The 23457-nt window shown below is 40.9% G+C and overlaps 1 protein-coding gene across 1 annotated transcript in view; it reads left to right on the top strand.

The window, feature by feature from the left end:
• The first annotated feature begins 255 nt into the window (after positions 1-255).
• GUCY2C (guanylate cyclase 2C) overlaps positions 256-23457 on the top strand; it is a 44758-nt gene continuing 21556 nt past the window's right edge. The window contains exons 1-16 of the mRNA XM_026069142.1: positions 256-469; positions 1448-1560; positions 2980-3047; positions 5490-5705; positions 6951-7072; positions 7944-8040; positions 9483-9597; positions 10799-10934; positions 12458-12540; positions 12975-13086; positions 16907-16988; positions 19392-19497; positions 20045-20107; positions 20741-20812; positions 21767-21871; positions 23088-23174. Coding sequence (XP_025924927.1) covers positions 256-469; positions 1448-1560; positions 2980-3047; positions 5490-5705; positions 6951-7072; positions 7944-8040; positions 9483-9597; positions 10799-10934; positions 12458-12540; positions 12975-13086; positions 16907-16988; positions 19392-19497; positions 20045-20107; positions 20741-20812; positions 21767-21871; positions 23088-23174 — 1791 coding nt within the window. The remainder of the gene's footprint in view (positions 470-1447; positions 1561-2979; positions 3048-5489; positions 5706-6950; positions 7073-7943; positions 8041-9482; positions 9598-10798; positions 10935-12457; positions 12541-12974; positions 13087-16906; positions 16989-19391; positions 19498-20044; positions 20108-20740; positions 20813-21766; positions 21872-23087; positions 23175-23457) is intronic.

The raw sequence follows: 23457 nt of genomic DNA, 5'->3' as shown, positions 1-23457 counted from the left end.
TGCTGTTGTTAACAAACAGAAGTGCCACCTAGGACACCGGAGGGACAGGCAGAGGTGAAGACAGAAAAAGGGGCAGGGAAGCACTGGAGAGGAGGCTCGTATAGCCTATCTTTGAATCTACAGCGTGAAAATCTGTTTTGTCCTATTCGGAAACAAAACTGTAGAGTATCTGAGAGAGAGATCTCTGAGAGATATCTGAGTATCTCTGAAAGAAAGAGAAAAGAGTGAACACACACAATGGGTCTAAACTGAACAATGATGAAGCAACGAATGTTGCATCTGGCCATTTGGCCTTTGTTTCTCTTGCTCCCGCTGCTGCAACAAGTTGGTTCAAACAAGTGTAGCAACAACAATTATGTGATCAATGTGATGCTCATGGATAGCATGGATTTCCCAGCAACTGCTCATGATTTGAGATCAGCCGTGGAGCAAGCCTTGGAAATGATACGAGAGCAATTCCAGATGGCAGGTAAGGCAATGGGTGTTGACTATCCCTTTCCCACTGTGGTTTCTTGTCAGACTTAGTGTCACAGCTTTCTACTGTTCTGACCTTCTGCATACTGCTTCTCAGACAGGCTCCTTGGCTGTCCATCCTCTCTATGTAACTCTTACAGTAGTAATGGCCCTCCCTCTGTGAAAAGCGAAGTGCTATAGGCATAACTATTCTGGCTTTCATGGTAGCTGGGCAGACTCTTCCTGCATTCCTTTCTGGAGGTGTTCAGTTGGGACTGGGAACACAGAAATTATTGAACTGGATCACACAAAATCAGTGATTCATCCAGTCCAGTAACTGAGCTGTCCTTGCAGCAGAGCCTAGCACTAATTCATCCTGTTTCATAATTGCTGGACTATGAGAGATATACCATGTGAAAAGTGAGACTCCTCTCCTCTCCTGGCTGCAGTAGCCTGTACTCTCAGAGAAGAATTTCCATCTTGACCCTGGCTTGTTGATCACATTATGACTTGAAGTGTGAAGAGTTCACAGCCCATTTGTTTTTTGTCCTCATTCAAACTCACTGTAGATGATGCTTTTATTCACTTCAATATCTTACTTCTCCTTTCAATATCACCAATCTATTGTCACTCTCTAGAATATCTTGGGACAAAAAGGTTCTTGAGAAATGATTCCATTTTCCTCCTGCCTGCTAACTGAAGTGTTTTTTTCCCAATTTTGTTGGAAAGGGCTGTCTCAGCTAGTTCCTACAGAGCTCTAAAAATCTGTATCCAGTTATGACCAGTAGATAATACTCAGTAGAGGAAGTCAACACTGGAGCAAATTCTGCAATCCCATGCTAAGTAGTGGTAGTTAGGTAGGTGGGCTTTCCAGTATTTTTTTGGGATTGGAAACATCTTAGCATGAGACTACCTGTGTTAAAAAAAGGAAGGACAGAGTATATTAGCAGTTATCTACATCGCATGATGCTTTTCTTCTACCTCTGTGTTGCAGGAGTATACGTGAAAGTCAATGCCACCTTCCACAGCTTTAGCTCATCACTGTATGTCTCACAAGGCTGTCGTACCAGCACCTGTGAAGGTGTGGAGCTCATCAAGGACATTTATGTGAGTATCAGGCTTTTTTTAGGCTAATTTCCTAAGAAGAAAAGACTTCTTCCTTGTGTGTGGTGCATGTGTGTATGTGGATGCACGTGTCTGTGTTTGTATGTCTCTCTGTCTTTCGCTAATAACTTTTGAATCTGTTGTTCAGTTCCAAAAAAATTTGACAGGGTGGTGGAGTTTTCAAAGACGAGATGTTCCTTTAGGTTTTGCGAAGACAAGCAGTCAGATACTGGAGAGAGGCCTATTAATGTTCCCCAGAGGCTGTCATTAGACATTTGATAGCAGTGTCAGCTAAAGCAGCCTCCTGCTTGCAGTTGCTTACTCCCTCTGTTATATCTGCACAGCTATTTGTGTGGCCACACAGCCAAAGTAATCCAGCTAAAAATAAACATCCAAACAGCCCAAGCAGAAAAAAAAAAGTCCATTTCCAGCTGGATCAGTTCCCTGAGATCTCCTAATCTGAGTTCCCCTTATCTCACCATGAGATTACACAAATATTGTGCCAGCACAAAGGGGAGAGCTGTGTGAGGATGAGAACATGCAGCTTGGGGTAGAGGGACTGTTAGACTGGCATTGATACCAAAGAAATACTCATGGAACTATGTCTAGAGGGCAAAGATGAAATGCATGCTCACTCTGTACTAGAAATCAGAGAAATCACATGGAGAAAAGATGTGAATACTCTAATGTTGGGAAAAGATTCAGTTACAATTGGTGCCTTACTACACATTCAAGAAAGCATGTTTCAATGGATTTGCTGATGTCTAATAACTTTAGCCTCTGAGTGAAGCTTTGTCAATCCAGTGTGAATTCTCTCATATTTAACAATGTATGAGCACATGCTATAGTCTTAGTTAATAAAAAATCAATCATGACACACAAACCTACTGCAAGTCAGGCCTCATTAATTTTGGTGGTCATGAAAGGACTTTTTTCATGAAAGCTTCATATACACATAAATAAATTCATTTCTGATACACAGTATCTCAAAATTCCAAACGCTTTGTCTGCTCCAAGTGCAAGCACTGTTCTGGTATGTAATTCCTTATCTGCAATTGCAACATACTGGTGCATTTATTATGCATTTTAATCCTAACATGTGCTCTACTCCTCCCTTATTGCCTCCACTCTGCAGACCAAGAATTTAGCTCCCACAGAGTTTTTTCGTATCTTTCAATGAAAGTCATACTCTCGCAGGCACTATTCCGTCCTCTCTCTTTTCTTAGATAATTCTCTGTGACTCTTCCCTTCTGTGCTCCAGATTTGTTCTTTTAATCTTTCTGTACTTCCTTTCTTACTCCATTCCTGCCTAAGTTCTGTGACTCCGTCTTAAATCCTGCAGTTTTCTTCATTCTCCCACTCTGTTCTTTCTGACAGTCCTCTGCACTGTCCTCCCTGCTGACCCTTTCTGATCTCTTGCAGAATAGTGGCACACTTGGCTGTGCTGTCATAGGACCTGCTTGCACTTATGCCACCTACCAAATGGTCTCGTAAGTATTAAAACACCTCCCTCTGCCAATATTATGGTGTTAAAGATATGAACTCTTGAACAAAGTTGTTTTGTGTGCAACAGGGCAGCAGAGACATTGGGGTTGGGGGTTCAGCAGACACCTTGGGCTGTGCAGTCAAGCCACTGTGTTTGGTGGAGAGAAAGAAATCCTCTTCCAGAGCCCATCAATGCAATCCCACTACTAGCAGGAAAATGTTTATAAGGGGTCAAAACACTTAACTCTTCAACAAACACAGCAGGAAAGAGAGATATTAGCTTGAGGCATGTAGATATTGCAGTACTGCGGCAACCGAGGTCCTTCTGGGTGCATATTCAGTCACTGAAAGGGGCCTGAGTCACATGCTTCAAGAGAAAAGCCGAAAATCCCAACCACCTACAGTAAACAGTGTTCATATAATGAGCACCCAGTTTCATCCTAAACCTTCTGCCTGAGAAAGCATTCCTGAAGAATGAGAGAATCTCTCTGTCAGCATATTATACATGAATCTGTATAATTCAATATTATATATTTATGTTCATTGTCAGATATCAGGTAAAGTGTGAACTGAATCTGCAGTCTTAGCATAATTCAGTTAAAAAAACGCTCAGTCATGACATACAAATCCATATTTTTACCCAAGTAAATCACTGTCCCCTTTTTAAATTTCGCTAGTGTCTTGGCTTCACTGAGAGATACTGAAAAGTTAGGGATGTTTTTGCCTCAAACTTTGTCTGCTTCTAGCTCTGTACTTTTTGGGTGGGATAACCAGAAGTGAACACAATGTTCCCAGTGAAAGTATGTGGTTGATTTATAGAATAGTAAAAGGAATAAAATCTTCCTTATGTTTAAGATCACGATAAAATATTATGCAATATACCCCATTTTATTTGTTGTGTCTCCTAACTCTATGTTTGGTTTTCTAATCTGCTGGATATGGAGCTGCCCAGAATAATGCCCAAGTCTTTTCCTCCAAAGTTGACATGGTTAAACCAGTATCCAGTAAAAAGTATGAGTAGCAGAAGTTGGTGCAGAGCAATGAAGAGCGCTAACCATCAGGCAGCAAGCTAGGTTTGCCCATGGTGCAATAGATTTGTAAGTCAAAATAGGTCCTTACCTTATAGCATACTAAACCAGCTAGAAAAATGTCCATTTCATTAGTGAAATAGTCTTCCTGATTCATTACAGCTCCTGGGTCTCTTTCTGTTACACCAAATGTAAACTTTCTGTTTTGATAATGACAATGGCTTTTACCTGAAAAACAAATTTCTGTCGTAATAGTGCCAACAACTCTGATGGACATGTTTTTTTGCAGGCTAAATTCACTGGCGTAAAAGAACTCATCCCCTATAAGAACTGAAATATTTTTAATCTAGTCTAATAACACTGCAACATCTATAAAAATGCTTTCACTTCATCCAATTTATTCTCTCTATGGAGAAAATTTCCTTGTTTCATCACATCACTTCCAGCAGAGAGTTGCCTTATTTTCTCTCTGACTCTTGCTGTTGTCCATCTCCTAAAATATGCCGTAGTGAAACTAAAAGACTTTTCCTTTGACTTGTAGGAGTAAAGCTTTTTGATGGCAACAAAACCCTCCCCCTCCAGCACTGCCTAATAAAGAGATCAAATTCATCCCATGTTAAAAATTACAGTAGAAGACAGAGAGTCATCTGGCAATGCTCAGAAATCAGAGAGGTGATAAAATCCCCCTTGCTCATACAAAACTAACTTAACAGCATTACCAAGATAGGCTCCTTTAAATTCTCTGAGCACATAGCTCAGATTTGTAAAGACATTTTCCTATCAGTTTACAAATGTGACTACTGGCACCAAAGGTTCTTTTGTCACGTATATAGGTTGACAAAAAGATTACTTGAGAAACTTCTAAGAGCGTGTAGCTTGTCATTTCAGTTGGGTGGGGGACTTTTCCTGGGAATATCTCCTATGCCCCCATTTTGTGATCTGTTGTTCTAGCCTGGCCCGCAGAATATGTCATAAAGCCACCATCATTTCCTTGCTTTTGGGTGAATCGCTGAAAATAAACACATCACTTACAAGCCAACTCCTGACAGACCAGCAAACAGCACGTAGTCCATGATGGCAATCTGGGAGCAGAATCAGATGCATCCTAGAGCCCTTAAACTGCTGTCGTAGCCCTCTGATTCAGACAACACATGGTACCGCAAGGGGCTGGAGAAGGAAGGTGCCTATGGCACAGGGAATCAGAACACTTGGAGAAGCTGCCTGGCCTGCCCATTTCAGCAGGCCAATACTGATTTGAAATTTGATCATGTTGATTAGGAGCCTTCTGTTTCAGGTTTAAGTTGCTGTTAAACTAATGCAGGACACAAGATGAGAAGGTGCTAGGAATGGAAATCACACGGTAGCTGCCTTGATGCAACAGCAATCCATTCAGACTTGTCCTCTTGTCTCTCCCCTCAGAGTTGACACAATACTGAGCCTGCCTCTGATCTCTGTAGGGAGTTTTGGACTGTCCTGTGACTATAAAGAAAATTTAACCCGCATTCTGACCCCAGCCAGGAAACTGACTGACTTCTTCTATTATTTCTGGAATAACGCCAAGCTGCCTTTCAAAACCACAGCCTGGGAATCTACCTATATTTACAAGAGGAATGAAAACTCAGAGGATTGCTTCTGGTAAGGTGCAGTTTCACATCTGTCCCAGCTGTTGTTCTGATAAACTCCATCTCTGTCTTGGGGCATGACTTTTACAGGCTGTCCTTCAATTCCTATTCTTTTGGAGGTGCCGTACTGCTATCAAGAAATGAGAGCAGGAAAAGATGAATTACATCCTTCAGGTGTACTGCATATCCTAATGTTACACCCAGTCTACTTTTTAAGTAGACTGAGATCCCAGTCCTAAAACTGGGACACCTAAAAACACATCTATGGGGAGTCCAATGTGGGGGCCCCTCATATGTCATGCTATTTACATGAAAATTTCCAGCAGGGACAAGTTTTGGATTATGCTGTCCATAGGAATTTCCAAGGCTTGAGAATTCTTAAAAGTATTCTCAAAAGTGCATGAATGTCTGCACTGATAGCTGAGTTTATGCAATATCAGGTATGTCCCAACTATTTTTATGTTCCTGTAAATTAATGATTACCTCTTCTGTTTCTGAGAATAATGGGGAGAAAAAGATGCTTAGTACTCTACAGAGCTGGGATCTCAGTGTTGTTAGATCAGAAAGTTAAAGAGTCTGAAAACAGAAAAATTTCTTTTCCCCCCTGCACTAACTTTATTTCAGACAGAATAATGCTTTTTAGACACAACACTTTGAGGCAAGAATAGGATTTAGGAGCTGTCTGTGTTTGCTTAATCTTTTAGCTAGCTTTTACTCACATGGCTTTTTTTGCTCTCCTCATTTCTTCCCCTCAATTTTTAACTGACTCAGTATAGATTTTTTTTGTTGCTACATTCCTCCTTCCTTCTTTTCTTTCACCATCAGGGTGCGTGTGTGTTTTGTGATCTTGGTTCTTTCTGTAGCTCCCATTTACTCCTTTGAATCTTCTGATGTGTCTTCTAAGATTAGCCCCCATGTCTTATTACAGCAGAGAATCCTAGCACTATCTCTCACTAGAATTTTCCCACATCCCGGTTTATTTTCTTAAGTGTTAATGTCTTATTACATCATTGTATTCTCTAAACCCATTCTTTGCATTACCAGGCTTAAATACCTTTGAGTGACATTCAAGATACTTTTAAATCTTTCATGCTCTGTATTGACTTTCTTTCATAGGTGCAGAAAAACTGCTCCTTACCACGTTGCAAACGCTAAACAGTCTGTCTAGCTTTTTGGCTTATTTTGGAGAGAAGGTACTATGTGAATGTGAGGGGTTAGCAATTTTCTGACAATATCTGTGCTCCCTGCCTTGCATCAGGTACATGAATGCGCTAGATGCTGGAGTCACACAGTTCTCTGAAAACCTGAAGGTCAAGGAAATTTTAAGGACTCCAGAACAGTTAAAAAAAACTGTGAAAGATCCAAACCGGAAAAGCAATGGTAAGGGGGGCTGAGGGAGCACTCTCCCTTGCAGGTAAGTTGCTGTTCCCTGAAAATCAGTCTGACCCCTTAGTTACATTTTAAGGACAGACTTTCCACAGAAATGGTGGAAAGCACACACACTGTTTCACATTGGTGCCAACATAAGCTGGCACAGAGTTCTCAGATTCCTTTTTCCCTCCCTATAGAATATGGGGGACTACTCTGGTTCCAGAGGCCTTTTGGGGGTAATTATGCCATTGAGGTATGATATTGTCTTCTTACGAACCCTCTTTTGCGAAAGATTCAGAAATCCAGAAATCACAGCTCTGATCACGGACTTGAGTATTACAAGAATGCTTAGTTCTCTACCATTCCTATGTTTGCAGCTCTGGTACGCATACAGGCGTTATCTGTGCAGTAAAGGGGCACTTCTTCAGGAGCTGATCCATCTATACTAGAGACACTGATGAGTGTCTGATGATATTTCATCTTCTAGTAAGACTATGCACCTGGCATCAACAGGCAAAGTGAGTGTGAGAGCGATAAGACAGTGAAACTATCTATTATCTGAATGCCATTTACCTTAGAAACTTTCATATTCAGTAGCCTATATTGCATCAGAATTGCTAATGCTTATTTGGGTAAGGTAATGGTAATGCCTTGGTGCAATCAAACATAACGTGGAGTAGGCATTGAGGGACCTTTTACCACTTTGCTTTCCCTCAGATATCCCAGTCTTGTTGCAGACTGTCTGTAGCGCTATGCCTGGGTCTCAACACAGCGCAGGTTGCCTCAGCCCAAGACTGTTATACTACCTGCTACTTAAGCACTGAGAGTAAGCAAATGTCCTCTCCTTATCTGTATCTCTCCATTTTTGCCTGATTTCTAGTGATCATCATGTGTGGTTCTCCAGCTGATGTCAGCGCTGACCTAGGGACGGAGGAAGTGGATAACAACATAGTTATCATCCTGATAGATCTCTTCAAGTAAAGTATCACCTCTGCTTTTCCTCATTTCTCTGCAGCTTGCTGCAGGACAGAGATAATGGAAATAGTATGACTGGAACTGTTGTGTTGAAGAAATGCTCTCTCACAAAATGTTTTTCATTGCAGTCCTTCCCCGTGTCTTGCCATTTAAGCTGTTTAGTGCTTAAATTGTGGCACATCCTCTACAATATCCAAATTAGTTCACATAAGACTTTTCTAAGGCAGTGACCAGAGTAGGTAGGGTTAACTTCATACTGTGCAATTCTGACCTCACTGTGGAACCCATTAGAGAACCACAGAATCTGATGTCAGAATGGTCATAAGATTGTATATTTTTCATACTGTCTATCCAACCAGACAATTACATAAATAATCTTGCAGGATATTTTTCTAGGCTTTGTTTATTATGTTTTTAAATGACTTAAAAGATGAGACAACCCTTTCCTTCACTGACCAACATCTTTAAAATTACATAAATCTAAATTTTCAGAGATGTTTCTTAGTACTCACCCTGAGTACTCCATTGTTCAATTTCATCTTTATAATTACAAAATACTTATAGATGAGGATTGATATAAACTGGCCTTATCAGTGGTAGCTTTGTGTGTATTAGTAAATAGGAGGACCAAGGGCAAACATGAATAATGAGAGAAAGCTCATACAAAAAGGATTTTAATCAGTCTAGCTGTAGCAATGATAGGTGCTGCTACTTGACACTAATACGTATTGCTAAATTCCTCTGTAATACATGAATCTAGTGGTTGCCAGACTAATTGGGGAAGCACTTCCAGATGGCCTGTCAGGATGCTGAAATCAAAGACATCTGAAAGCTACAATCCTTCCTGCTTGTTTTAGCATAGTTTGCAAGTTTGCATAGTTTCCTCTGACTTTTCCTAGCTCACTGAATTAAAGGAACAAATCAATATGCTGCTCTCTGCACCTATCAGATTGTTTCACACCTTCCTGGTAAATGTTTTCAGTGCAAATCCTGATGTGATCAATTCTAGCATGAAATATCAAAATTAGAGGAACATGCAGAAGAATGCAAAGTCAGAAACAATAACATGAAGAAACTACAGATTCCAGTACTGTGGATACCAAGAAGATGCTACATTTTAATAGATGTAAACTCCTGCCTGAAAGAAGCGGAAATAAACAGCACAGAAACAAAACAGTTATTGTAATAACAATGATTCACTGCAACTGTTGGTTTCAGATTGCCAGATCTCCCTGATGTTATCTTTTTATGTAGTTAAGCACAGAAGCTGCCACCAGGGAATGAACAATGTTAAGGGTTGTGTCCATGATGCATTTTTATTTTTAGAACCACTCTATTAACCTGTTAATTAACAGTTCCACTGGGGAGAGGAGAATGATTCTGTTATGGTTTCTGCTGTCCCTGTTGTTGATTGTTTTGGGGGCTCTTGTGCTTTGCTCTGCAGTAACACGTACTTCAAGGACAACAGCTCAGCCGGTTACATGAAGAATGTACTTGTCCTGACCCTGCCACCAGCTAATTACAGCTTAAATACTGCAAAGACTGAGGAAGCCTTCCAGGTAACCACACTATTTTGTATCAGATCACTGTGTTCAGTTGATTTGTGTTCATGCACTAGGAAATGAAAACTAAAAATGCAGCTGTAATCATCCCCTGTTGTTATGTTGATATTTTCATACATTAATGCAGGAGAACATTTCATTCTGCTGTAATGGTGCAAACATATAATATCATAAGACAAATGTGCAGGATCTCACATTCCTGCTTTGCAAAGTTCAACTCAAGCTTTTTGTCTAGTTTGCAAGTGTCATGTTCACAGGGCTTGCAGGAGACTTGTAAATACCTGACCTTCTTACACCGCTTTTGGGTGACTGACAACTTAATCATGTTTTCAGTGTGGCTGCAAGACTTCTTTGAAGGAGGATCTATATGTGTAATAGGGATGCGAGTGTGGAAAGTTCAGAAATTAGTAATTGTTGGCTGATCTGTGTGTGCAGATATGTATAAGCAGTGGCAACTGTTGCTGTTTCTGTCCAGTGACTTTCCAGTTAAATGTTTCAAAAAACCAGAACTTTTTTCTGAGGAAATATTTATATTTTTAATTTCCTGAAAAGCAGAAGCTACCTAAGCCTTGTGTCTGCTCTGTGAAACAGTTACACTTGCAGTCTGCTCAGGAACCAGACCCTACATGTAGCATTCCTCCAAGGATTTGTGACTTTGCGATCCAACTCTCCAGTAGGGAGCCTGAAGCTTCAGGATGTATTTACAGGGCTTCCAGATCCCCCAGCCCTGGCCCAAGGCTTTTTGGGTGCCAGCTCTATGGCAGGCAGATGGAAATTCTGGCATAGCTCCCTGCCCCTGATCTGTGGCCGTCTGGAAGCCTAGACTCACTGGCATCACACCAGATTATCTGTACAGAAAATCTAATCCAAAGACAGGGGCTTTGGGTCCTACTGAGCAGACCTGCCCAGGACCCACAGTACAGGATTTCTTGAATCCTTTGCTCCATGATCAGCATGCCAGAGCTTCAGATGGGCCTCTTATAGTCCTAAGTTTTCCCTACCTCTCTGTGTTCAGACAGCAAAAACATCTTGCAGGCCTCTATTTTTCCAAGCAATAACGCTGACATGGCATTGCCCATATACTAACTTCTGGCTTTCCATTCTGGAGTTTTTGCCAAATGAAGACCACAAAGGATGTTGAAGTCCTAGGCAGAAATACAAACTCTCAAGTTGCCATTTTTCTTTTTCTCTGTTCTAGCTGGACAATGACTTTGTTCTTGGCTATTTTAATGCAGTCTTGCTTTTTGGACATATTCTGAAGAAATTTATCTTCTCACAGAGCCCAGTTTTGCCTGTCAGTTTCATCAATGAATTCCGAAATGTCACTTTTGAAGGTAATATAGTACTGTCCTGAACAGGATTCACTAAGTTGATGACGTGAAAGAAATTTGTTTTTAAGCCATCTTAGGATAAGTGCCTTCTACACTAAACAAGTCTAAGCTCTTCAGTGAGTTCTGTTCCCACTGGTTTTTTTTCTGTGTTATCAGTTTTTTTCCAATTACGGTATCTTCAGTATTAACAAAAGGACTATATAGCAGTCATGTGCAGAATCCCCTCAGTGTATGCAAAATAGAAGAGGCAGAAAGCCAAAATGAGGAACATTTAAAACATTGCAATTAGGAACACACTGAGGACAAGATTCCTTTCTGGGATATAGCCTTTTCCTGCTGCTTTGAAAGTATAAAGGAACCTATAAGGAATATTCCTGCCTATGGAGGTATGGGGAAAAGAGGAGAGACAGAGCTTCCAAGCCAGTGAAGTAGGAGGATAGGGACAAGCCCCTGAAGCCAATGTCCTTCTTTTGACTAATATAATAATTTGCTCCTGCTGGTACAGAAAACTGAACTATATATAGGGAAACTGTTTGGAGAATGAGAAAGGACTTGGAACAGTGAAGCATATGGGTGGGTTTCAGGGTCCATGCTTCCCCAAGAGACAGCCTGGCATTCAGATTTCATTTTTTAGCTTACCACAAGTTGTTAAATTGTGAGAGTGTCATTTCTAAACTTTGTCCCAAAGATGTACCATCAAAAACTGAGCATCAGTTTCTGAGGTAAAAAGGGAGGAGATCATTGCTAAAGTAAAATAACAATGCTGACCTTTAGAGAGGATAAAATAAGTCATCAGCAACAGCAGCAAAAAACTATCTGAAGCTGGTTGAAAAGACTATCCTGAAAAGAAAAAGGAAAAAATGAAGGTGAGATTTTCAGGAGTGGCTTAGCTTGCACTCTTCTTGTTATGACTGACTTCTTGAGAGCAAAGTCAAGCCAACAGCGAGTGCTTAGAAGATTCCACCTTAAATCCTTGGAATGTGCTACATAGGCAGTTTCTCAGTGGGTACATTTGCTGACATAAGAAGGCAAGAGGTTAAAGAGAAAAAAGAAGCTGGTTAAAATAATATTATTAGAGCCAAGCAGGTAACTCTCAAAAGAGCAAGAGGTGTGAAAGTATGTCTGTATTTCCTTTCTTGCTGATAGACTCAAACTGAAGATGGAAACAGGCAATTTCTCTTCTCATGTCTAAAGCAGTCCCTTCAAGGGAGGTTACTCTGACATTCTTCGTATGCTGCAGAGACCTGATAAATATATCTTCAATGGCTAGAGGGAGACCTTTCCTCTTGAGTGCAGTCAGTTCAACACCTTTTACTGGAACTGAATCCAGATTTTGTAGAAAAAAAAGTAGTGTGCTATTAAGGGAGAAGCAGAGCCACACTATGTGGATGTGTGTCCTAGTACATACATGAAGAAGGAAGAAAAGATCCCAAGCATCAGAAATCTTTTTATTTATCCCATTCTTCCTGTCACATATTTGTGTTTCTGAGAATACAAGCCCTCTGACTAATTCCTTGTGTCCACAGGTGCACTGGGTCCTGTGACTCTAGATGAATTTGGAGACATTGATGTCAGTCTGGCCCTGCTGTACACGTCCCAGTCTGCACATGTACGTATGTCCAGGGTGCAAGTGTTCAACCATAGATACAAGAGGAGAAACAAAATGCCCTGCACTGTGGCTTAAGGATGACAAAAACAACTACAGTAGAAATGGTGGCATGCCAAGGTGTGCTGTGCATACTGGGAGGGGATCATGAGAGGTCTGCTGAAGGCTGACAGGACGGACGTCATGCAGTGACTCAGTTAATGAAATGCAGTTGGTATTCTGCTGGACTGCTTTATTTTTTTTCAGGGAGAGGGGAGGAATGAGGAAGAATATGGCAGCCAAACATATGGCTAAGTTGAAGAACACACCACTGTAGCAGAAAGAGCAAGAATTACTGTTTAACTTTGGGCAATACATTTATTAAGGTAGTCTGAAGCATGGGACAAGAAAGGGAGAGCCCAGGTACTGACTGCATTTCTTCACTCCTACACCTATAGTTCAGGCCTCTCCTGTATTTCGACACTGACAAGAATGAGACACGTGTGCTGGCTACCAGTCCGGATTTTGTCTGGAAAAGCCACAAGCTGCCTAATGATACTCCAGGCACTGGTGAGATACTCATTAAACCTACCTTTTCTAAGAGGAGAACTCACACAGTACAAAGGTCACACCAGCACACACCTTAACACTGCTTCTGTCTGCCCCTTTAAACTTGTCGGATGGAGCTCAGGAGAGGACAGAGGTGCAGATTTAGGGAGTCTGTGCTTCTTCATTTCCACAGTTCCCTGCTGCAAGCCTGTTCCCATCAAATGACCCAGTACTGGAGGCAGGAGGAGGAGGGAAGGGAGTGAGGAACAGCCCCTTCCCCATTCACAGCTTGGCTTCACCATCTCATTCTCTGAAGTCTGAACTGCATAACTTCTGACTTGACTCAGTGTTTGGATTTTGGAAATGTTGACTTTTGTGTTGAAAAAATCTATGAAAAACACTACAAAAAAAGTTTAAAAACAGCTCCTGGTTAAGTATGGTGCAGTATGTCCCAAACAAACTTAACTAGCAGGAAGGCACCTCAGCAAAGATCTGCTTAGATTAGCCGCTTCTGTGCTGGCACAAGCACTGTTTCAGACCTCATTAGGAAGCTTTCTCCCAGACCAAAAAATGCCCCAGGACAGGTCTTGACCACAGCATGAAGCACCTCTCTGTGTTGAACACAGGGGACAGAACCAGTTGGCTACATCATGTTTAGGCTTTCCATTCTCATTAGCATCCATAGGTTTGATATACTGAAGTTCCACTTAAGTTTCTGCTCTATGTGGAATTTCACACCCTCCTTGTTCAGAGCTCAAGTTTGTTCCTGGCTTAGTGGAACCAATTTTCCATTCATATCAAACCTGGTAGTTTTTCTTGGCCTTTTGAGTTAGAGGTCTGAATACTGTTGTCTAGGGCTGCCAACCATTAATCACGTGCAGATCATGCATTGGTTCCTTTGCTAGCAGAGCATTTACTTTTATGCAGCTTTGACACCCATCAGCTAGTGAGATTAGTTATTCAGCACACATGGTCTGTAGGAGAGCTGGATCCTTGCAGATAGAAAATGGGAGACTAGGTTATCACTCTGTCTCCATCCAGACTTTAAATCTGCAATCCAGGAAATCACCAACTGCTTCTCGGTTGAGTTTTTGGTTACTCTTGGATAGAACAGTTGAACCCTCTTGTTATTCAGCAGAGCAGAGCAGAGCAGAGCCTTGCTAATCTGAGCACTTTGGGATTATTTCCCTGTATAGACTGCTGCCATATGGTGACTGGCAATGGTAAGGCATATTCTTCAGGGTATGATATTGAGGACAAAAATTATTGCTCTGGCAGTGGTTGAATGGGGTAGGTGCAAAATGGGACAGTGTTCAGCTGAGTCATTCACATTGGCGAGTGTCCAGAGGTTCCACTGTTATTAGCTAAAGGCCACCATTAGATTATCTCTGTTAGGGACTATTAGACTTACCTGTATTAGGGTATGTTATCATGCAAACATAGATAACTTAAGGAACAAACACTTCCTGATAATTAAAAGTACATTCGTAATAAGGTGGTATGCAGAGTCAAACTTTTTTATTCCTCAGTAAGTAAACCAGCTGACTTCAAATTAGGTCTTCCCCTCCTAAGAGAAGCCAGAGAGTGTGTTCAGGAGCAATGGTGCATGGCCAGGGTCCTGCGGTAACCACCAGGAGCAGATAGCAGTGACAGGAGAGAAACGGGGGAGATGCACCAGCACTGACCTGACTCTGGTTGGGCAGCTCTGAGAGGATCAGAAGGAGCTGAGCTGAGCTCTCACTTCTCAGCTCTGGTCACTGCTCAGATAGTCTCCTTTGGCATGACTGTATGGCCCACTTCTGCAGAGACAGTAATGAATTCCACATCAACCACAGGCTCTCCCTACTTCAGCTATCTAAGCCGCTTGCTTCCTGGCCACAGCCTTCTCAGTGTTGCTCCAGTCCCAGTCTCATCCATCCCCACGTCTGAGAATTGCAGAAAGCCAGTGTCTACAAATCTGATAACTTAACATTCAGCTCTTAATGAAGGCCCGACTTTGCTACCAAACTACACTAAACCAAAGCAAAACTGCTTCCCAAAGTCAACTGGTTAATTTTTTTTCCACATTTTTAAAAATAAACTTTCCTCCAGTGTGATTTCTAAATAAATACATTGCTCCAAAGGGCTACTTTTTATAGCCAAAGTTTAAGTAATCACCACGCTTTGCCAAAGCCAGACAAAACTTTCCAACCAGAAATATTTTTTTTCCTCCAGAGAGGAGAACAAACGCAGCAATCAGAGCCCAGTTTCTTCCTAGTCTAATTGAGAGCAGCTGACCAAATTCTGCTACCTTCCTCTCTCCTGGCATCCCATGATATTATGGATTTCATCCACAATTTTCCATTATTCAGAAAGCTTTAACCCTCACTCTACACATGGATAAAGTCTGCTTGCCATTATGCAAACATTTCTGCTTATAGAGGATCTGAAAACAGTTAATTTGTGATGCAATATCCTTTTGTGTGTTGTAATACTAATGGCCAGGAGGTGGTAGCAGAGTCTCAGGAACAAGAAATTGTGGCTCTCACAGAGCTCCCACTGGGAACTTGAACCTGCTGGTCTTTAAGCTGCAAGCCACAGTGTGCAAAACTTAAGTTTCTGAGGATTCTTAGGAAATTCCTTTTGAAATTGATTTCCTATTGGAGAGAACAGTCCACTCAGTAGCACTCATCATCCCAACACAGTGTCTACAGAAGAGTTCAGAAGTGAGTCCAGTCTCCAAAGCTCTGTCTACAACAACTTTAGAGCAGCTTTAAATAACTGGGCCAGTAAAGGAAGAACCCAGGTGCCAATTGTTGACAAGACTGCATGTGTTAAAAGTGGCACCATAATTTTCACCCTGACCACTCCTTGGATAACAAGTCCTTGTGAGAAATGCTGTTTGAATTCACAAACAGCTGTAATCTGTATCAGCTCAAATCCTGGATAGAAATTGTGGTCTTCAGGTCCTTCAGGCCTGAAGTGAATTATGTCAGTAAAGACTCTGGGTGAAAAAGGTATGAGTTGCTGTTGAAAATTCACTGTGAAAGAGGAATATATCCCACTGTTTTGGTGCACTGCTACACTGGAAAGAGAAAGATAGCTCATTTTCAGCATTAGAAAGCCTAAATCAGACCGTCATCACTGAATATTGCTTTTAATAATAGAGGGACCAATAACAGTAGGGACCAAATCCTTGTTCCTCAGTTTTAAGAAAGCCTTATCCAAAGGAGTCAATGAAGAGCCCATTTTGCATTAAGCCCAGGGTATGCTGGGCACAAACAATGTTTCCTGCCTGCTGGTGACTCTGCACCTAAAGAACAGTTATTGGATTTCAAACGGTCAACTGCTTACTCCATCTATATCCCCATCTCACAGACAGGTATACCCAAGGTTTGCTGCCACCATCCACTCTTCTGGAATTATTACAAGGAGTAATTTGGCCTCTTCATTTTTTAAAACATGGTTACTAAGAAACAGTCAACTTTATTCCTGGGCTGTCATAGTTTCTTTTTAAAGAGGAGAAGACCTGGAAACTCTGCTGCTGAGCTGATGTCAGATTTAGTACTGTTAGATTCACTTCCCACCTGGGTGTCCCTACTGAATGCCCATGTCTCAGGTGCTGGTGTAAGACTGCACTGCTCTGGTTCATGCTTCATCCTGCAGTGAAAGGGGGCAGGCATGTGTCATCTCTTTGGCTGATCTTTACCAAAGCTTCTGAGTTCAGGTGTGACCAAAAAATATTCCTGCTCAGCAACTGTGAATTGTTTATTTGTGGGTAATGGTAATTTTTTTAAAATACAATGTTCCTGCTCCGTGTCTGTGATCAAGTTGTTTACTTTCCAGTTTTTCCTTTCTGCAGGCCCACATATATTGACTATTGCTGTCTTTACACTCACTGGAATTGTGATTCTGGTTCTGATCATCTCTTTGCTGATTCTAAGGTACCAAATCCTTTGTCTCTCTGTTTGTCCTTCAACGACTTTTCTACTTGGGCAACTCCTTTGATCTCTCCTTGAAGAGCCATTCCTTATTTTTCCCCACATGCCCTCAGTGTATACGCTTCAGAATATTCCAGGTGGTGTTTACATCCATAGTGTTGCTAGGTCAGGCAAATAATCATGGGGAAAGATGCAGCAAGGCTCAGAATTATTGCACCCACTAAAAAGCTCTGATTCCTACACATATGCAGAAATTTATGTCTCAGATCAGTCTTCAGACTTTTTCTCCTTTACTGCCTGTCTCTAGCCCACTTGGGGTTCACTTATATTTCTTTAACCTACTGGTTCAGCCTGGAAGGATGTATCTATGTTGAGTCACTGTAGGAATCAGAACACCATGAGGTTTTGATGTTTTTGTCATATCGGCCCATCCTGTCTCTCAGTTTCCTCCAACTCGGTCCATCTCCTCACATACAGACTTTTCTCACAGCTAGATTTTTCTTGACTATAACACAGTTCAGCTTTATCATAATGGAAAAAGCAGAAATATAAATCAATGATGGCTCCTTTTGCTGGAAGAAATGTCACTCCATTTCCAAAGTATGTTTTTTTTTTTCATGTTTAAAGAATTTATCTTACCCAAGTGTCTGCTTCTAGTAGCTCAGGATCCCTCTTTGCTATAAAACAGAGAACTTCGTACAAAGTGAGAAAATCAGGTGTTAAGAAAGCCTGATTAAAACCAGATACTACCCCGATGCTAGTGTTTTGACTGTACCAATCTGCATTGCTAACTATGGCTTTCCAAGAGGGAAGAATCAAAGATGAAGGTATATAACTATTGCAAGAAACAGAAAAACTAATTATTCCCACAACTAAGCCCTAACATATAAATGAACAGGTAAAGTTAATCTGTCATGTTTGGACTTGTTGTAAAAGGTTCTGTACTCTTCCACATTTGCAGATGCATAGGATATAAACATTCTATTTAAATTAGATTATTATCATATATTATCATACCACTGTAATATACCCAAATATCAAATACAGAAGAAATGCCTGAGGATTTTTTAGAATATTTTTGGTATTTTTTCTAGGGAGCTTACTCTTTTAGTGTGAAAATATGAGCAAACTTATCAACCGTAATTATTACAGAAGACTGTACCCTAACAAGAAGAGACCCTCACCTATGAAAATCAACAAAATGCCTCATTGTTCCTCATTTATCTGCCAAGTTACTAGGGCACCTGAATCACCATACTTTCCTGTGTAGTTCTGACTGCCAAGTAAAAAGGCAAAGTCCTGAAAAACACAAAACTAAATATTAGACCTTGTAGATTAGTTCAATTCAGGATGTGCTTAATTACCAACCAGTTTGAATTTTCTTTTGTTTTGAGATTCATACATTCCTTGCTAGTTCTTGGGGCATTTTGACTAAGTTTAGGATGAAAGAATTTCTGCAACTGTTAGTTAGCACTGAAGAAGAGAGAAACAGCACCTAGTGGCACTCCAAGCTTCTCCAAAAGCAGAAAGTGCTAACTTCTTGACATTGCATCCTGGTGATACAATGGCAACCCAGCTTTCCAGATTGAACTCAGAAAAATAGTTCTTAAAGCTAGTATTGGTCTCCCTCTTCTTATAGACATAGAAGTTAAAATATGTTAGAAAAGCAAATATTTATGTTAGTCAATGCCATAGATTGTCCTGTTTGGAGCATTTGTCAGCAGCCATCAGTGGATTGGGTTTTCCCTGCAGGCTCTCCAGTCAGTCTGGTGTCCTGTGTTTTTTTACAGAGGAAGGACTTGCACGAGGGAGTGGGTAGTCTGATGAGTCCCAGTCTTCTTGCACTCTTCTCTGAAAGAAGACAGTGTTTTCTCTGTAGTTCTGCAAGAGAGACAGCAGATTCCCCCTTCCAGTTCCAAGAGCTCTTCCCTCATTTTCACAAGATAGGCAGAATACAAGGGTCACCAATAGAAAGGAATCTCATCTTAACACTGTTGTTACCTCCTCTCCTGGCACTGTATTTGCACCAATTCTTACAATCCAGCCACGACTTCCTGTGGCTGATATTTGTTTGTGGGACCTCCCTTTAGAGTACGTTCAGTAACACAGAGGAGAAAAACATACAAAATCCTAATGGCTCTTTGTGCTTTAAATTGTACTGTCCTCCCTTGAGACTCTGGCAATGGCCTGCTGGTTGTTTTTCTGCTAAATCTATGGAACTGAATCAGTGTTTAGGCTTTGCCAGAGTTAGGTGAATAAGAGCAGCCTCAGACCGGGCAACTGTATGACAGACTTAAGGCTTGTGCTCAAGATTTAGCCTGACACTCCAAGTTTCCCTGCCCTAATCTCCTGTTGTGGTTTCAGTTTGCTGGGTGGATATTCTGAACAAGTTTGCTTGTTTCACAGGAAGTATAGGAGAGATAATAAGCTTCGAAATAAGAAATGGTTCCATATACCGCCTGAGAAAATCTTACCTCTGGAGACTAGTGAGACAAATCATGTTAGTTTGAAGGTAAGAGAAGCATGGTGCTGTAGGCTGGGTCTTGGCTTCTGTCTTCTAAAGACCATAAATGGTGGGGCATTGGCATGCTCTGACTACTATGCAGGCTATGTCTGTGGTAGGACTGGGTTCTGTTAAAATTATTTCAATTATTTTTTAACCCTCACTTGCTGTATTGAAGAAAAAATAGATTATTCCCTGTCAATAGCTTTCTGATAGAATAAATCTATTTCTGAATAGTAAAGCTCATTTTGTGATGGAGGAACAGTCTGGGGATTGATTTCCAATCTCTTTCATGCCACCACTGTTACAAATGATTTCCCTCTGCTTTGTTCTGCCTCTATAGTGTCCAAGAGCATAAGAGCAGCAGGTGGAGGCCCAGGAAGCTCTGGGAGCAGCACGGACATCCCGCACTTTCTGTGGCATTCATTGGCACTCCTTAGAGAGAGAGATGCTTGTGCTTCTCTGTGTGGCTCACACTGATATAACTTATCTTTTGGAACCTGCCAAGTGGGGAATATGTGCTAATTGCAAGTTAATGATCCTTCTTTGTTCCCAGATCGATGAAGATAAGAGGCGTGACATCACCCAAAGACTACGCCAAGGCAAATATGACAAGAAGGTAAAACTGACTGCAGTATCCACGCTCCCTTCCTTTGCTTATGTGAATTCTTTGTTGGAGACAGTCAGTTCTCTTCAGAGGTCAGAACACGACACCTCCATCTGACCTTGCAAGATGGGTTGAATTTATGAAAAGAATAGGCAGTTTGTTTCCTATCAGGTGCTTTGTATTTTGCTGACTGACAGGAGGCAAAATATTAGCCTCAGTAAACTCCTGGCCTAGTCCAGAAGGGCAGAAGTAGGAACAGATGTACCAATAATCTGATAGTTTGGTACCGAACAGATTAAGGGATTAATGGACAAGGACAGGCTATATACATGGCAATTCCTATACATTCAGTAGAACTATCTGCCTGACTGAGGTATATTCATGTTGAGTTAAAATCTGCATTAATGTCAGTTCTAGATAGTTCCTATCTATATGGTAAATCTTTTAAGAGAAATATAACTCATTATGAGTTGAATTAGAATTAGATTTAGAAGCATAACTACTTAGCTGATTAAGAGATACTCCAATAGTGAAGTAGTAGGCAGGTGTTTTTGAAATATTACTTTGTATAGACATTTCTGGGAAATGAAGAATGAATTGTTGTACAAAAACTATGCTTTTCTTCCACTGGTATCTTTTCTTCAGGTGGTGATCCTAAAGGATCTCAAGAACAATGATGGTAATTTCACAGAGAAGCAAAAAATAGAACTGAACAAGGTAATTGTTGCATGTAGCAACCAGACACTGCAGTGTGGCTGAAGCCTACAAGTGATTGCTTTCCACTGACAACTCCAACAGCCATAGGCTTGTACATGTTTGTGAGGAGAATGGGTATAAGAGTTCCTCAAAGTATTTTGCTTGATGATCTTTTTCCTTGGGTCTGTGATCTCACCACCAGTTCAGAGTCTGGACTGTAAGCCAGTGAAGCTGAGGATGAGTGAAGTAATTCATACACAGTCATAAGGCTTTGCTAAAACACATTTTTGTAGTTGATGCTAAAAGGCAATGCACTCTTTTTGCTCATGTCATATTAATTCATTAACAGTGGAATATTGTAGTTAAATCTCATTATTAAATGCTAAGTGCAGCTCTTTCAATATAAATATCTCTCTGCTGACTTCTGCATACTGACACCTCCAGCATCAGAGCGGAATTTGGCTACAGTACTGCATCTTTCTGAATAAAATACCCTTTTCCTTTTTACACAACATGTAGGTACAATGTAAATTCAATAAGCTCTAAAAGTAATTTAAAGCAAACTAAACTACAGTTGTCTATATAAATGGGCAGAGTCCATACTATTGTACAGAATCATTACATTTTTATGACTTGCTCATTTGCACACTGATTTGCAACATTCACTCATAAAGGCTATTCTGATCAACTGTGAGGTTCTTCTACTAGAGAGTTAATAATGGAGACTATAGTGAGCTCTGGAATTAACTTGCAATACCCAGTGGCAGCCACTCTTATCTCCCAAAACCAGAAAGCTCTGGAATGAAAAATACTTTCAAGTACTTCACACAATGCCTTAGTTCACACTGAGTCAAAGGGAACTCATACATTTTATCAGGGCTTGAGATTAAAATCATCTTCACAATTTATCCTTGACCTGTGTTTCTGTACCAGCAATGACTACTCTTTCAAATGGATGTAATATTTCTGTTCTAGCTCCTACAGATTGATTATTACAACCTGACCAAGTTCTATGGCACTGTGAAGATAGACACCATGATCTTTGCAGTGGTTGAGTACTGCGAGAGAGGTTCCTTGCGGGTAAAGGATTTTGCAGGCCCCCTTCCACCTCAAACTATCAAATTTCAATGTAAGGAAAATAATCCCCTGCTCTGTGCCTCTGGCCCCCATGTGGCAGCAGTGGACTGAGTGGGTAGTGACAGGTTTCTTACTCCAAGTTCCTTCTTCCTTGCCCTGCTCTTCCCATCCCTTCCCCGACTGCTGCTGCTGCTGGAATATTGCTGGTTGTAGACAGCCAGATGATGCTGTGAGTTGCAAGCAAGTAAAATAAAGGCAGAGCCATGCCCAGGCAATAGCAGCAGCCAGGGTTTGGAATTTCTTGTATTTGTATTGTGTCACTCATTGAAAACATACAGGGTATATCTTTTTCTTTATTTTCCAAGCTGTAGCTATCATCTCTGCTGATGCTCTTGCTGCTCCCACAGTTGCCCCAAAGTTTGAAAATATAGAAAAAAAAACGTATCTCATATTAGTAAGGGACACACAGCTTGAGGCTGGAATTTAGGAAATCCTGTGCTGTGTGGGACATCACCCCTTCCTTTTTTGTTTATGAAAAGAAATTGTAAATTGCTACCTGGCAAGAATCTGGAAAGACTTATGGTTTACTGTTGCCAATATTATTTCAGTGCTAGTCATGAAGTAATGGTGGCATCAGATCTTCTGCAGGCATAAGTAGTCTTTGCTTCTGAGTCCATGCAAAGGCTCTCATCAGTTGCAGTGGGCTCTGAAACAAACTCACAGCAAGGCAGCAAAATAATGGCTCTATCTCCAGTTCTTTTCTTGTAAACCAACATATTCATGAAGATTTACATTTAGCAGTGGAAATCATAATGGCTGGAAGCAACTGTAGCTCACTGGCCATTACAGTTCCTTACATACAGGAACAATCTTTTTTGAACTTGTAAGGCCATGAGTAAATTGGTAGGAACTGGCCTGCCATCACAATTATTAAAGACATATCTTGGCTTTAAGACCAAATTCACAATTTACCTTTAATAACACAAAAAACCCTCTTTTCCAGAGTCCTCACCTTTATAGCTCGGTGTAAACCTGAAATATATTTCATATTCTCTCTCTTCTAAGTCAACTCCTGTTCTAGTGCATGTGCTCCCTAAGAAAAATGAAGGACCACCTTTTTCATACCCTGTTTGAAAGACTGTGTGATTTAGATGCTTAGATTTCTTCTGCTGCTTTTTCCCTAATATAGACTAGAACCATTATTTTCTTTCCCTTACAGCATGTTTTAGATGATAAAATCTCCTACCCTGATGGCACTTTCATGGACTGGGAATTTAAAATCTCTGTTATGTTTGATATTGCCAAGGTAAGTGGGCTGCTGACAGTGCAACGTTAATGAATCTGTCCTGTATTGCAAAACTGGTCCTCTGGAAAAGGGCAGCTACACAGGCCTCTTCCTCTTCTTGGGTTGTATGAGGCAAAATGAGCTGGTGGCTCTCAAACTGAAGGAGGAAATGGGAGGAAGAATTAGCTCTGAGCTATTAAAAACACACAAGCAAATAAAATATGCCCCAAACAAAAGTGACCCAAAGATCAGAGGGTTACAATTTGTTTACTAGGGGCTTGGATTAGTAGATACTGTGCATCCA

Source organism: Apteryx rowi, unplaced genomic scaffold (assembly GCF_003343035.1).
Source record: "Apteryx rowi isolate R43461 unplaced genomic scaffold, aptRow1 scaffold_287, whole genome shotgun sequence".
NCBI classification, from domain to species: Eukaryota; Metazoa; Chordata; class Aves; order Apterygiformes; family Apterygidae; genus Apteryx; species Apteryx rowi.
The sequence above is the reverse complement of the archived record's forward strand: the minus strand, read 5'-3'. Positions and strand labels throughout refer to the sequence as shown.